Below are 15,145 nucleotides of genomic sequence, written 5' to 3' on the forward strand. Positions count from 1 at the left end.
ATTCACCACAAATTGCCTGGTACTGTTTTTGGCTGTCAGGATGTCACAGAGCTTTTTACCCTGGAGGGAGGATATGGAAGATTTAGTTTATTATGTACCCTCTGACTATGCTTTGGGTGGCTGCTAGACAAGCATAGGTTGGCCAGGGTTAGATGATCTTGACACTACATGGAGGCCACTAGCATTTGAGATCAGTTGTTTGGTTGGTGATTGGTACCTGTGAGTGGCCGGGTTCTAAACTAAAACCAATTGGGTTTGTCATTTCTCATACAGGTGGAGAGCTCTACTTCAGGTTTCACTCCTAGTGGAGGAATCTCTTCAGTCTCTATGGTGGGTATTCAGGTGGTTTTTGGTCACTTATTAAGTCTCAGTGTTGGCACAGTGTGGTGGCGCTTGCCTGTAATCCCAGCACTTTGGGAGGCCAAAGTAGGAGGATTGCTTGAGGCTTGGAATTCAATACTTAGAAACATAGTGAGACTGTCTCTAAAAAACTAAACGTAAGTCATATAAGCCTCAGCATTGATCTTGTATAGCTTGAACAATTACTAATAAAGGCTTATTTTGCCAGATTGCCAGTAGAAAGCCAACAGATGGTGCTTCCTCATCAAATTGTGTAACTGATATTTCCCACCTCGTTAGAAAGAAGGTAAGTCTGCATGCAGTGTTTCCTACCTTTTCCTCAGACTCCATGTTTAATACCTTTCCTATAAACCCCTCTATAGTTGGTGCATGTAAGACACTTTTTCCAAAGATGGTAAGGATTTGTAAGTGAAGACAGGTGTGTGTGTGGGTGTGTTGAGATGGAGTGTTGCTCTGTTGCCCAGGCTGGAGTGCAGTAGTGCGATCTCAGGTCATGCACCTCCACCTCCCTGGTCAAGCGATTCTTCTGCCTCAGCCTCCCGAGTAGCTGGGACTATAAGCGCCACCATGCGTGGCTAATTTTTATACTTTTAGTAGAGGTGATATTTCACCGTATTGACCAGGATGGTCTTTAAGTGCTGGGATTATAGGCATGAGCCACCATTCCCAACCATGAAGACCGTTTACATTTGCACATCTCTTCTAGGAGAGTTCTGGCCTTTTAAAGCCCAAAGACTATCATGAAAGCTGCAGAGGAGGATTGGATCAGCAGCTGGCAGGTTTTCTTTGACAGTAGTCATTCAGCACCAGGCCTATTGGTACTTAGTCTGCCTTTGCCTAGTGCCGGTGGCGCTTTTCTTTTGGTGGATAGGGGAAGTCAGACTTTCCTGACTCAAACACAGGAATTCGAACTTCTACAGTAATTTCCATTCACATCCCCTCACCCCAACTTTAGTCCGCTGTGCTTTTGGTACAGAGGCCTTGAGTATTATGATGGGACAGATTTATTCTGGGAGTACAGGTTAGCATCTGTCTGTAGCAAGATTCATTAGACCTGTGAATCTTGGTGTTCAGGATCTTTGCCCACAAGGATTGAGGAAATGTTTTTCAGTTGTCTTTTTAAAATCATTACACACATTTGTGAAGTCTTCATAATTATATCTTTAGAGGAAACCAGAGGAAGAGAGTCCCCGGAAAGATGATGCAAAGAAAGCCAAACAAGAGCCGGAGGTGAATGGAGGCAGTGGGGATGCCGTCTCCAGTGGAAATGAAGTTTTGGAAAACACAGAGGAGGTGGGCAGTTAAGCAGGGCTTGGCCTCTTGCCTCATTCCTTGTTCTCAGGACCTGGGGAAAAAAAACCATTAGGTCATTTCTCCTTTTCATGTGATAGGATCATTGGCTCTGTCAGCCCAATTATCACAGAGAATTCAAGAAATTTCCTTGTACATTGTGGTCACTGCCCTCTTAATATAGGGAGCAAAGCAGAGTTTGGGTGATTTTTATGTAGTTCTTTTGACTGAGGCCTCAGTTATATAAGACAAAATGAATGGCTTAAAGTAGGCTCACTCATGCCCAGGCTCCATTTGTCTTCCAGGCTGAGAATCAGGCTGAAAGCCGAGTGGCAGTGGAGGGGACAGTGGAGGCTGGAGCTACAGTTGAAAGCACTGCATGTTAAGAGGGGGCAGAGCTTCCTCCCAAGGGGAAGTGTTTTTGTATATAATGTATTTTTTCACTTTTGGAGGATTCTTTTTGTATAACTTCAATAAAGATTGTAAGCAAAGGTTGAGGCTTTGATGTTTTTTTTTTTTTTTTTTTTTTTCTTGATTATTGGCTGAATCTGCCTTGGAGCACTCCTTGTTTTATATAGTAGCTAAAGGTTTTGTTTTGGCCTTCTGTACTGATCTGTGTTGCAAGTCCTGATCCGTAATTCCTGTCTGCCTAATGTGGAGCTGAACAGGTGTGGCTGTAGGCCTTTGTTTTTCAATGGTGCTATATTTCTTCTGTTTTCAAATATTTCACTGAACCCAGCTGTCTTGCAAACCTTCAGTGGTGCTGTCTCTGGATGGGGGCTACAAAAACAAGACTTGGTGAATATTTTGCTCTTCGGTGCTGAAAATGAATAATGGACTTTGGCTGTGGGCCAGGGTTAGGATGGTACTTGTCTTACATCCACCTCATCTTCAACTGGGGCTATAATTCTGTCCTGGAAAAAGAACTCTGAAAAAAACATGGGTTGGGGGAATGATCCCTAAAGAAAACAGTTTACACTTGAGCTCTGGTTTGAAAGTACAAGGGACTGATGGTGATGGACAGTTCAGCTGTGGTTGGAAGACTATGTGGGGAGGCTGGCTGGTTGAGTTTGCTATTTTCTGTATATAGAACTTGGAATTGTTACCCATGTACAGAATTGACTTCTCAAATAAAGATGCTAAAAATCTCCTGGTCTGGAATTGTGTTTAAAGATCTTACAGTGGGAGCCTAGGCTGTTTTTTCTTGAGGTGCAATCTCTGCTCACTGTAACCTCTGCCCCTCCTGGGTTCAGGAGATTCTCTCGCTTCAACCTCCTGAGTAGGTACCACTACAGGCTTGTGCCACCACACCTGGCTAATTTTTGTATTTTTACTGGAGAGTGAGGTTTCACCATGTTGTCCAGGCTGGTAGTGAACTCCTGACCTAAAGTGATCTGCCCACCTCACCCTCCCAAAGTGCTAGGATTACAGGTGTGAGTCACCCCACCTGACTGCCTGGAGCATTTCTGTGTGCAGTAGGAGGTTTGAAAGACAGAAACCACCACCCCAAAGATGCTGCTGGTGAAGGCACTAGTAGTAATGTCATCTGGGTTGGGCTCTCACTGGTGACTAGCATTCAGGGCTCACTTGAGGCTGAACTGCCTCTCACCTGACTCAGTTTACTAAGAACCTGTTAGGATCTGAATTCCAAACTGCCTGCCCTACATCACCCAAGGGGATTCAATTTAGTAGTCTTGACACCTGTAGGGCTGCTTTGTTGCACTGGAGGCAGAGGGAGCTACGCCGACCCCTCAAATCAGTCCCATTTTTCTGACTAGGATTTTTTCTGGGCTGGTCACAATAAGTCATGGTTGCAAGATCTCTGGCTTATCCTGGCTTTGGAGTTTCTTCCTGAAAATGCCCTTGCAATATATGTTCCAGGTCCTGAGGACTACCCCGCTACCTCCTTTTTAAAAATAGCCTTATTTATTTATTTATTTATTTAAATTTTTTTTTTTTTTGAGACAGAGTTTCACTCGTTACCCAGGCTGGAGTGCAATGGCGCGATCTTGGCTCACCACAGCCTCCGCCTCCTGGGCTGAGGCAATTCTCTTGCCTCAGCCCCCCGAGTAGCTGGGATTACAGGCATGTGCCACCATGCCCAGCTAATTTTTTGTATTTTTAGTAGAGATGGGGTTTCACCATGTTGACCAGGATGGTCTCGATCTCTTGACCTCGTGATCCACCCGCCTCGGCCTCCCAAAGTGCTGGGATTACAGGTGTGAGCCACCGCGCCCGGCCCATTTTTAATTTGTTCTTGAGACAGTTTCACTCTTGCCGCTCAGGCTGGAGTACAATGGCACGATCTCAGCTCACTGCAACCTCCACCTCCTGGGTTTAAGCAATACTCTTGCCTCAGCTTCCCAAGTAGCTGGGATTGCAGGCATGTCTCTGCAATCAGCTTTTTTCCCCTTTATTTATTGGTCAGGACAGTCATGATGTAGTTTACTCCCAGGTGCTTGACCTCTGGTTGGCACTGGGATCTAGGGCTAGGCACAGTATCTCATTTTAGCTAGATCTCACATGTGACCCTTGCGGGGAAACAACCTTAGGCTGGGGCCGTATCCCAGAATCTTAAGTACATAAGGCCTCAGGAGTTTCCTGTTTATGGGTATCTTGAGCAACCTGAAAGGTTTCCTGGCAGAAGTACTGAGGAAACAGATTTGAGTAAGTTTGGTGATAAAACTGGCTTTACCAAAAAACCAGTGGGAATTTATAATACTTTCGTTGGAATTAAAGAATGCCTCCTAGTCATCTTTATATGTGTCAGACAATATAAATACCTGACAAACTCATTCTGCTTTAAAAAAAAAACAAGAGGTACAGAAAAATTAAGGACTTGGGGGAGTTGATGGTAAAGCTATGCTTGGAGCTCGTACTCTCAACTCAACTGCTAGTTGCTTCTAGACCCAATGTCAGAACATGGAGTAGTAAAGCTATAGGTCTGCAAATAGGCCCCAGTCGTGTATGTTCAGATGCTCATCCCCACATTCACTTGGGTTCAGAAACTCACTGGGGCAAGTCAACTGGTGAGGGCCCAAACCCTCATCTCTCCTTGATGCCACTGAGGGGCTCTTCTGTAGGAGGTGGAGGATCAGCAAACCCAGCTGGGGGGGTGGAGAAATTGGCTTCCAGTGAAGATGTGCTGGACACCTGTGGAACAGGGAGAAAGCAGGTTTGGAGCAAAAATGTGAAAGTTAAGCACACAGGTTTTGGAGTTAGATCTCCTTAGAGTCTCTCACTATGAATCAAGTTAACCTGATCCTGCTTTGATTCCCTTATCTGTTACGTACAACTTCATATAGATGTGAGGATCAAACAGGGGAGCATTGCTAATGACTGACCACTCATGAGTGGTCAATAAAGGCTGGGTATTAGCCCTACCAGCCACAGTGGTATGGGTAGCTGTGGTATCCCTAGCTGTAGTTGGGCCCTCACCAGAGGTGGGTACTGGTACTCATGGACACTTGCTGGATTGATCTCTGCCTGTTCCTGGATAGCTGCATCTCTTGCATTTACCAGCCGCAGAAAGAGCTCAGCTTGACCTGCCTGGGGAAAGATGGAATAGTATTACAGTTGTACCTTGGTGTATGCCCATTGCCCGCCCTCCACACTCACCTGAGGAATCCCATTCAGCTGCCCAAGGCTAAGGCTAGGATCTAGAGGAAGGGCCCGAAGTGGGAGGCGCCAGCGGCCACTTAGCACCCGCTGATCTTGGTCAAATAGCCCAAGTGAGACCCAAGCCTTTGGCTGTGGTGCCCTAGTCCATGCCAGCCCCTGCCAGACCTGCAGCTCACAGACCAATGATACTGATGGTGAGGGTGGCAGTCTGTAGAATAACCAAAAATCAGTGTCGGAAACCAGAGCTGCAGTCCCTTCCTAGGACTTAGCTCTTCAGAGCCAGTGGACTTTCTATACAGATGAGAAAACAGCAGAATGATGAATAAGCCTCAATTGTGGCAGAGTACCAGAGTCATGATCCCCACCTACTGACCTGGGCACAGGTTGCCTGCTAGCAAGGATGGCACAGTTGCCCGTGGGCCCGGGAGCAAGAGGTGGGGGCAGGCAAAGGGCTGGGGGCAATGCTGTGGTCCTTTCTGTATCCTGTCCATCGCGTGTCAAGCCAGTCCTTAGCTGTACCCAAAGCCAGGAAGCCTCAAGGCCCCGCAGAAAATCATAGAAAATGACCAGGCCAGCCCTGGGGAACATAAGTCTTAGCACAGACATACCCAGCTCCTGTCAACCTCCCTCCTCTCAGGCAGCTCCCCAATCCTATATGGCCCTAGTGGGCTCCCTTAACCAGCAGTGCTGGCCAAGTCACAGAGGATGTCAAAGTTGGCACAGGCCTCACCCAGGATCATAGGGTGCAGGGCCCAGGACGTCCGATGTGGGCAGGAGGAAGTATGGGTCCAGGCCCAAGTTTCTGGTCATTGTTCCAGGAAGCCCTGGCTGTGGGGAAGAAAGTTGACTCCTCCAAAAAGCTTTGTAACTACCCATGGTTCCCCCAACTGCTCAGAGCAGAGCTGCCCCCAACCTGTTCCCCCACTCCACTCTGTGTTCTCACAGCCTTTCTCAAGCCACTCAAGAACCGGACCTCCCTGAAGCCTGGAAATGGTGGCAGCAGAGGGGCCACCGGTGGCGGTGGGAGGAGTGGGGGATTTCTCCTGCCCTTCAGTCGGTGGCTGGGACCTCCCAAGAGTCGCAGATCCTGGGGCCCTGGGAGCAGAAGAGTTTTAGGGTGCCCCTAAGTTGGACAAAGCAGGTAACCAGCTTTTTTTCTTGGGAGACACCCCTCCCCCAAGAGCTGGGCCCATAAATGGGTGGCAGATCCCTGAGGACACAGGAACATACAGGCACAGACTCGACCTAGGGGGTGACAAACACAGGTCTTGTTCCCCATACAGTGCCTGAGCCAGGCCTGCTGGGGAGGGATACGTGGGATGGGATAAGGTTGGAGTACTCACTGACCCAAGGGTGCCTGACCCCTCTGCATTTGCAAGGCCAAGATTTCTGCCTCCAGGCGCCGGTTTTCAGCCTCCACTACTGGAAGCTCCCCTGAGGAGGCACCTGCCCTTCCTGCAATGAACAAGTGTGACCTCTGGTGACCCAAGCAGCCATCCAACACTAAGATTCTTTGGATAAGGCTGGAGTTGACAGCTTACATCCTATCCACAGCCACAGGCCCTCCCTCGAGTTTTTCTCTCTTCCCAGGATTGACCACCACTGCCGAGAGGCCCTCCTGTTCACCTCTGCGGGTCTGCGACCGCTGCAGCTCCAGTGCTGATGCCTCCACATGCAACTGCCACATCTGGCCCAGCACGCCGGGGTCCCGACCTCCACCTTGAATGTAGGCCTCCCGTAGGGCCCTAGTGAGTAGGGGACAGGAAGGCCGTCTTTCCAGAACTGCTCAGCGCTTCACCCCATGCCCATCTCTGGACCCTGGCCCTCACCAGATTTCGGCAGCCAGAGTTCCCGGGTTGGCCTTTAACCCTGGACAATAGAGTTCTGTCTCTCGCCGGGAGTTGAGTGGGGTCCTGGGGTGGCAGGCAACACTCAGGGAGACGGTGACGCATCAGAGGCCCAAGCAACAGCTGGCCCGCCACTACCGCACCGCAGCTGCACGTTCCGGGGGTGCGCTATGTCAGGCCTTACCCTGTCTCCGTCTGCAGCTCTTGAACGCGGGCCCCCAACACCTCTAGTGCTCCCTGTGTTCGCCCGGCTTCAGCTCGGAGTTCCCGAATCTCCCGTTCCAGGAAAGATAGGCGGGCCACACCTTGGAGGCGCTGGCTTAGTTCTGAGGGAGTGCAGGACAGAGTCAGAACCAGCCTGAGCAAGCTTAAGCCAAAGGACGAGGGCAGAGGAGGTCCTTGGTCCTCGCCATTCTCCCTCACCCTCGCCGCGTCGCTGCAGGGCTCGGCTCTGAGCTTCCGTCTCCACCATGCGCCTTGCGCGAGTCCTGAGCAGCGCCTGCAGCCGCTCGCTGGGGCTTCCCACCGCCTCGGACAAGGGGCTCTGAGGCCACGCCTCAGAACGCGTCCAGGGCCGTGCGGACACCCTGGGGACCTCTGTTATCCAGGGCCACATTTCCTGTAGGGACAGCCGCAGCCACTGCACCTGGAGGTAAGTAATCCTTGATCTTTCTATGGGCAGAATCTGTCCCAAGTATGATCTACAGGTTTGGGTAAGATGCTCAACATTTTGAGACCTGGGGAAAGGTAGGTGGCCCTACCTCCTCTGCTAAACTCTTTAGAGCAGATTTACTGGTCTGCTGGTCTGGGAGACCCTGGAGTTCTTGTGGTACAACCTGGGGACAGGGTGTAGTAGGAAGAGGAATTGTAAGGTCCTGCTCCTTTCAATCCCCACCCATGGCCACAGAGGCCCTTACCGCAGCCTGCTGGAGTTCAGTGTTAACTGAGGCCTGTGCTCCAAATGTCATCTCTTGGGTCAGGTGACCAATGCAGAAGCGCCGTGTGTGGGTGGCTAACAGAGCTGAGGAGCGGAAAACCATGTCACAGGTCCCACAGGGCAGGAGCTCCGGTTCCCCGGAGTGGGAGTCCATGGATGGGACCAGTTTCCTGAAATCAGCCAAGACCTGCAGAAGGGAGCAAGGGCAGGGGGAAGGCAGAGGGGGATGAAAGAGAAAGCGAGGCAGAGAAGAAAGGCCAGGTCTGTTAAGTCTGCGAGATCTTCAAGTTTATGTTTGGGGAGAGCCTTAGCTCCCTGGACAGCAACCACAGGCCTGGACAGGTCAGGAGAATGGGTGGGGAAACCTTGGCTGTCTGGGAGGAGCCAGTGGCTTAAAAAAGTCATACGAAGTTTGAATGTAGACAAGTCTCTAACTGTATGTTGGTTTCCCTGTGTTAATAAAGAGGAAAAACAGCTGCCTCCTAGACTAGCTGGACCCTTATCACTTACTCCATCACTGGTCATTTAATAGCCTCTAAAAGGCAAGTGTCATCTTTTTCACTGCTGTGTTAACAGTCTACCATTCTCCAATCCAGAGAACTACTTGGTAAAGGAGGCACTCTGACCTTTCCAGCATTCTGCCTGGAAACCATGTCACACCAGGGATAGCAGTTTCTAACTTCCATTCCCTGATTGTTTTTTAGCTGTAGATGGAGTTAATCAGCATAGCCCAAGAAATGAAAGCTGTGAGAGAACAGAAGGACAGGGACTGGAGACATTTCCTTACAGGGTACCTAAAGTCAAGGTATGACCAACCCAGCAGCAAGTTACAAAGTGTTCAAAGTATGTCATCTCAGTTCAGCTTAATTCCAAATGACATAGAGTACATTTTTAGCAATACGTTCTGAGAGAATAGCAAACTACTTTTCAATAACTAAGTTTGTCCCAATTTCAATGGTTAGACTTTTGACTGTTTTGACTTTACAATGGTGCAAGGGTGATAGTATTCAGTAGAAAAACTACTATTTCCCACCCCCGCCAAGAGGTAGGGTCTCACTCTGTCATCCAGGCTGGACTGCAGTGGTGCCATCATGGCTCACTGTAGCCCTGAACTCTCTTGGAATCAAGCAATCCTCCTCCCTTAGCCTCCTGAGAAGCTAGTACTACAACTGTCTGCCACCACGTGGACCTGGCCATTTTGTTTTTGAGACAGTGTCTCTGCTCTTTTGCCCAGGCTGGAGTGCAATGCCACCATCTCGGCTCACTGCAACCTCTGCCTCTCAGGTTCAAGCAATTCTTCTGCCTCATCCTCCAAAGTAGTTGGGATTACAGGCGCCTGCCACCACACCTGCTAATTTTTTTGTATTTTTAGTAGAGATGGGGTTTTGCCATGTTGGCAAGGCTGATCTCAAACTCCTGACCTCAGATGATCCACCCACTTTGGACTCCCAAAGTGCTGAGATTACAGGCATGAACCACTGCACCTGGCCAGATCTGGCTATTTTAATGATTTTATTTTTTGTAGAGACAGGTCGCTGTGTTCCGCAGGCTGCTCCTGAACACCTGGCCTTTTCTTAGGTTACTGTCTATTCTCTCCCCTGCTGGGCTGGGTACTCCATGCAGCCTTAGAGCCTTGCATAATGCCTGCAACACACAACAGGGTAATTTAGAAAGTATCTGATTAATGAAAAAAACCTGCTTTCTCCACTAGCCATCCAGCTAGCATCGTTCAACTCTCCCCCAAGTCCCCACTCCAAGTTCTTATTTAGTAGGAAAACAGAACACACTTCCCTTAAAATACGTACATTGGTAAATACATGGGCACTAAAAAACTGAGAAAAAAAATTTGGTTTCTGACTTTATTACTGAATTTATTGCACAGGTTTTTCTGCATCAAAAAAGTATCTGCTAAAAAGAGAAACAGTTGTGTCTGAATTCACATTCCCCCCAACTTCTAAAAATATTTCCCATAAAAAAGAATCCACTCATCTGATTTTAAAGAAAATATACTTCTTACACCAGACAATCCAAACTGATGCAAAATATTTATTCCAAGTTAGTTATTTTATGCAGTAGTTTCCCCCTCAAGACTTATGATAACCACATCTTTTAAATCTGTAAATAATGTTATCAAAATAATCTTAATCTTTGAAATCTCACAAAAATTTATATTTTACAATCCACCCTGAATATCAAGGCTGCAAGAATAACACAACATTTTCTATATCCAAATATTTTACAGCTGTACCCAAAAAGGAAAAAGAAAAAAAAACATAAAACCACATATGCTTGGTTAAGGGCTAAAGTTACCCAAGCAGCCAAAAATAAAATAAAATATCCAAATTATTAGCATTAATTTAATACAATTATAACTTCAATAGTCACTTTGTCATTGACAATGATTGCTTGAGCACAGGGGTGAGTGCCCCAAGGGCTGGTAGTAGAAGCTGTTGCTGCAGACCAGTGTCTCTTCTCTCTGCATTGCCAGCTCCTACCTGTGCATCGCCCCATATATACTATGTGTGTGTGTGTGTGTGTGTGTGTGTTTCAAAAATCTGTTCCACCACACAAACTTCTCTCTATTAAGCAGATAACAGGGAAGAACAACAACAAAAGCAAAACAAGCCAATCGCTCTCTCTGGGATATGATTATTTCCCTTCTGAATGACATATTCAACAACATAAGAAAAGGAAAAGAACGATTTCTTTTGTAGACTCCCTAAACACACAGAGTTTACTGGGTCTGATTTAATGGTGAGCATTATATGCCTACTTCCAGGCATCGTCATCTGATGTCTCACTGCTACTGGTTTCGGTATCTGAGTCCTCAAACTCTGCTTTGCAAGTGCTTCTCCAAGGGGAGAATAGGCTGGAACTGCGGTTCTGCAAGAAGCCATTCTTTCCAAAGCCATTTCTTCTCAGCTGTGGTTAGTATGGGAGAGAAAGAAAAAGAAAAAACATCAATGTCTGTATTGACCCATGAGCCCTGGGAAAGGCCAGCTCTCAATTCAATTATGGGTAGAATGTGGAGAAGAAACCCTCCAAGATCCCTTATAGCAGTACTCTCCAAACTTTAATGTACAATGAGTCATCTACCCATCTTTCAAAAATGCAGATTCAGATTCAGTATGTCTGGGATGGGGCTTAAAAGTCCTTATTCCTTGCTTTGTCACCCAGGCTGGACAAAAGACAGCCTTGCTCTGTTGCCCAGGCTGGAAGCGCAGTGGTGCGATCTCAGCTCACTGCAACCTCTTGTCTCCAGGGTTCGAGTGATTCTTATTCCTCAGCCTACTGAGTAGCTGGGACTACAGGTATACACCACCACACGTGGCTAATTTTTGGCCTCGAACTCCTGACCTCGTGATCTGCCCGCCTTGGCCCCCCACAAAGTGCTGGGATTATAGGTGTGAGCCACTAAACCCAGCCGAAAGTCTTTATTTCTAACAGAGTTCTGAGCGTCAAGGTCTCACATCAGCCTGTGCTGTGCCCCTTTTAAGGACATAGCCAACTGTAATTTGTGCTATAAATATATGCCACCAGAAAGTCAAGGATTTTTGTAGAAATCTCATTAGTCTTGTTTACCCTAGGTAGCAGTGTTTTATTCAGAGAAAGAATCCAAGCAACTATTGAATAAACTGACACAAGCTATTTAGCTTCTTAGCTCTGGCCAGAGGACCAGGAAACTACAGGGCAGAACAGGAAGCAGAGAAGGTGAACCTGTTTCCTTAAAGACCAAGAGCTCAGACCATAACTCTGGAACACAAACTTGTGGTTCTGGTAAGGAGTTAGAGCTGTGAGGATGAAAGAGCATACTATTTTCTAGATCTGCTAATCACTGACACTTAGTTTTTGTATCCACCACTGGGGATCCTTATTTCCCAGGCAGATTTAGGAGCCCCATTACATTTCTACTAAGGTAATTTTTTTTCCCAAGGTCTTTCTCTCACATTAAACTAGGCTCCCTAATGGCAAGGATTGTCCTGACTCCTTATTCTCCAGGTTACTAACTGGTCTCTAGGAAAAAGGCTAAAACAAACCTGCTCTGTCTTCATGTGGAACTCTTTGAGCTCATCCTCTGTGAGGGGAAGGCAATTCTCATCATTTTCAGGATATTCTTGCCATCCCATTGCTTTCAATAACCTGGTGGACATAGACAGGTAAAGAAAATATGCCATCATTAAGCCTCAGTGAACAGCCCACCACTTTCCACAGAAAACATTTCTGCCCAGGGGCAACTGATGTTAAAGAATGAATTGTTTTCCTCCCTGTAAGACAAAGTTTAATTTCAGCTACTTGAGTGATTATAAATAACTGGAGGCTCTTCACTGTTGAGAGAGGAAGAGCTACAGAACAGACAGCAGAAGCAGAAACCAAGATAGCATTAAGGAAGAAAGAGTACTTGCAGTCTGGCTTTTTTGTTGTTGTTGAGACGGCGCCTCTGTCACCCAGGCTAGAGTGCAGTGGTGCAATCTCAGCTCAATGCAGCTGTCACCTCCTGGGTTCAAGCCATTCTCCTGTCCCAGCCTCCCTAGTAGATGGGATTACAGGCATGTACTATCATGCCCAGTTAATTTTTGTATTTTTGGTACAGACAAGGTTTCACCATGTTTGCCAGACTGGTCACGAACTCTTGACCTCAAGTGATCCACCGACCTCAGCCTCCCAAAGTGCTATGAGTACAGGTGTAAGCCCCCTCGCCTGGCCTGAAGTTAAAATATATTAAAGTCTTGGAGAGCAGATTGTGAAAAAGATGGCTGAGTCTGGGAAAGAATGCTTGATGGGCAACAGGCCAACCTGGGGCATACACAGAAAACAAGTTATAATTGGGCCACTTCTCTCTGCATGTGGGCCTCTATCTGAGATATCTTCTCCAATACGTTCAAGGTCCTTAAGGGTCATACACTGCATGCCCGGTGATGTCTTCCCTCACTTACCTGTGCTCTGCTTCCAGAGAGTGTGAGAGAACCTCCCCTTCTTCCACTACAGGGAGGGCAAGACCATTCTGATGACAGCCTTCCTCCCCATTTTCCTTTGGTTCAGGTGTACTGTTGTCCTCCAACTGCAATAAGGAAAAGTAAGGACACACCTGGTTTAAGGTTCCTTTGTGGTAATATAAGCAACCTACAAAATCAAGGAGTCACCACCCAGAAAGTGTTTTCCCAAAGACAGCCTCAGCCCATAGATTTTCCCCATTTACAAATGAGGACCTGCTGTATCACCAGACTGATTCTAAAGTTTTAATGAAAAGGCAAGGCTGGGCGCAGTGGCGGATGCCTGTAATCACAGTACTTTGGGAGGCTGAGGCAGGTGGGTCACTTGAGGTCAGGAGTTCGAGACCAGCCTGACCAACATGGTAAAACCCCATCTCTACTAAAAATACAAAAATTAGCTGGGCGTGGTGGTGCATGCCTATAATCACAGCTACTCTGGAAGCTGAGGCAGGAGAATTGCTTGAACTCGGGAGGCAGAGGTTGCAGTGAGCCGAGATCACGCCATTGCACTCCAGCCTGGTCAACAACAGTGAAAAACTCTGTCTCAAAAAAGAAAAAGAAAAAGAAAAGAAAAAAGAGAAAGAAAAGCAAAAGATTCAGGACAGCTAACACAATACAGAATAATAAAACCAGAGGACTGATAACTAGCTGACATCAAGACTTAGCACAAAAGCTAGAGCAATTAAAACAATGTGGTAAAGTGCTCATAAGAGGTGTGGAGGGAAAAAAGTGTGGTGCTGACAGAAGATGACACAAATAGTTAAATGGGACAGAACAGAGAGCCCACAAATAGACAACTGATCTTTGACAAAGGAAATACAATGGAGAAAAGATAGTCTTTTCAACAAATGGTGAGGGAACAACTGGACACTCACATAAAAAAAAAAAAAAATCAATCTAAACAAAGACCTTATAACCTTCACAAAAATGAAATGGGTCACAGATCTAAATGTAAAACACAAACTTTTAAAGGATTAATCTCACTTTACTACATGGTTTAGAAGGGAGTTACAGCTACAGATACTATCTCTGTACATTTAAAAATATTGCCACATCTTTATCGTTTAAGAAGAAGAAAGCACATATGTATGAAAGGAAAATTCCTAGGCTACCCCAGAAAAAGCCTATGCTCTTACATCTTCCAGCTTGTCACAGTCTCTGTTCTCTGAGAAGTCTCCATTCCGGTCATCCTTCAGAGTCTTTAGGAACTCACTCTTTCTGTCAGTGGTTCGGCGGGTCAACTTGGTCAGACGAGAGGAGCTGATCTCAATTGGAGGGGTGGTGCTGGAAGGACTCTGGGCAAATACCACAAATAGGTTGCTCCTGACAGCAAAGAGCAGGAACTGGGTTCTCTTCTACACAGCACAGACTTCAAGAATTTGGTAGCCTATTTATCACTCTGTCTTAAACCAAACAATCCTTTTATTTAATAAGACTTTAGTTTTGCAGGGTTTATATAGTTAAGAGTAGCTGGCTTACAAGGGACCTCTTTGATCTTTCTACAGACACCAGCAGAATGCCAATCTAACATAGCATGACCTCAGAGCATTTACCCCATTTAGCTACCCACTTTTGGATGTGAACCGAAAACATCAATAAAGAAACAATTCTCAGCTACAAAAGAAAGTGTCACAGCTATACATGTTACACTGGTTATCTTAGTATAAGTGAATGGGAAATGGAAATTTCAGAAAAAGCTGCCTTGCTTTATCCTCACTCACCTCTTTGGGAGAACTCAGAGCTGCACCACCAGCCAGTACCACTGGTTTGATAACAGAGATTGGACTGGTAAAAGCGGACTCCCGGCTAGAAGAAAGGGATCCTGACTTGTGCTCCATTCTGTTAGCTTTCCATGCACTAGGCTACAACGGATGAAAGAACAAATCAGTCAGAACAAGCACACAAACAGAAGCTCAGCTTATAAAATCATAAAGCAAAGAGTGAAATGTTATATGAGAACATGTTTCTAGGGCTTACCTGTCTTAACATGTTTGGGAAGTATGCAACCTCTTTTAGAGGTGAGGCACTTCAAGGAAAAAGGCAGATGGGATACAAAAGAGCCATGGGACATTAATAGGGACTTCTCAAAAAAGAGGGCT

General features: G+C 46.7%; 3 protein-coding genes across 21 annotated transcripts in view; 1 reads left to right on the top strand and 2 right to left on the bottom strand.

The window, feature by feature from the left end:
• Positions 1-2,141, top strand: part of NASP (nuclear autoantigenic sperm protein) — a 46,554-nt gene extending 44,413 nt beyond the window's left edge. For all 14 annotated transcript variants that reach the window (XM_078331570.1, XM_078331579.1, XM_078331571.1 and 11 more), the window contains 4 exons: positions 274-330; positions 569-646; positions 1,528-1,653; positions 1,956-2,141. In XM_078331570.1, the coding sequence (XP_078187696.1) occupies positions 274-330; positions 569-646; positions 1,528-1,653; positions 1,956-2,036 (342 nt within the window). In that variant the 3' untranslated portion in view covers positions 2,037-2,141. The remainder of the gene's footprint in view (positions 1-273; positions 331-568; positions 647-1,527; positions 1,654-1,955) is intronic.
• A 2,445-nt stretch (positions 2,142-4,586) lies between these two features.
• CCDC17 (coiled-coil domain containing 17) lies at positions 4,587-14,341 on the bottom strand. Its single transcript, XM_078333115.1, is given in 17 exon segments — positions 4,587-4,704; positions 4,706-4,803; positions 5,089-5,199; positions 5,269-5,479; positions 5,645-5,848; positions 6,002-6,099; positions 6,245-6,366; positions 6,619-6,726; positions 6,898-7,016; positions 7,101-7,184; positions 7,303-7,444; positions 7,542-7,764; positions 7,880-8,242; positions 10,829-10,977; positions 12,093-12,195; positions 12,990-13,114; positions 14,183-14,341. Coding segments are annotated over 13 exon segments (1,968 nt in total). The 5' UTR covers positions 8,210-8,242; positions 10,829-10,977; positions 12,093-12,195; positions 12,990-13,114; positions 14,183-14,341.
• GPBP1L1 (GC-rich promoter binding protein 1 like 1) overlaps positions 9,901-15,145 on the bottom strand; it is a 61,486-nt gene continuing 56,241 nt past the window's right edge. For all 6 annotated transcript variants that reach the window (XM_035251301.3, XM_035251302.3, XM_035251300.3 and 3 more), the window contains 5 exons: positions 14,768-14,908; positions 14,183-14,341; positions 12,990-13,114; positions 12,093-12,195; positions 9,901-10,977 (listed from right to left, as the gene is read on the bottom strand). In XM_035251301.3, coding sequence (XP_035107192.3) covers positions 10,825-10,977; positions 12,093-12,195; positions 12,990-13,114; positions 14,183-14,341; positions 14,768-14,908 — 681 coding nt within the window. In that variant the 3' untranslated portion in view covers positions 9,901-10,824. The remainder of the gene's footprint in view (positions 10,978-12,092; positions 12,196-12,989; positions 13,115-14,182; positions 14,342-14,767; positions 14,909-15,145) is intronic.

Source organism: Callithrix jacchus, chromosome 7, assembly GCF_049354715.1.
Source record: "Callithrix jacchus isolate 240 chromosome 7, calJac240_pri, whole genome shotgun sequence".
Taxonomy (NCBI): Eukaryota; Metazoa; Chordata; class Mammalia; order Primates; family Cebidae; genus Callithrix; species Callithrix jacchus.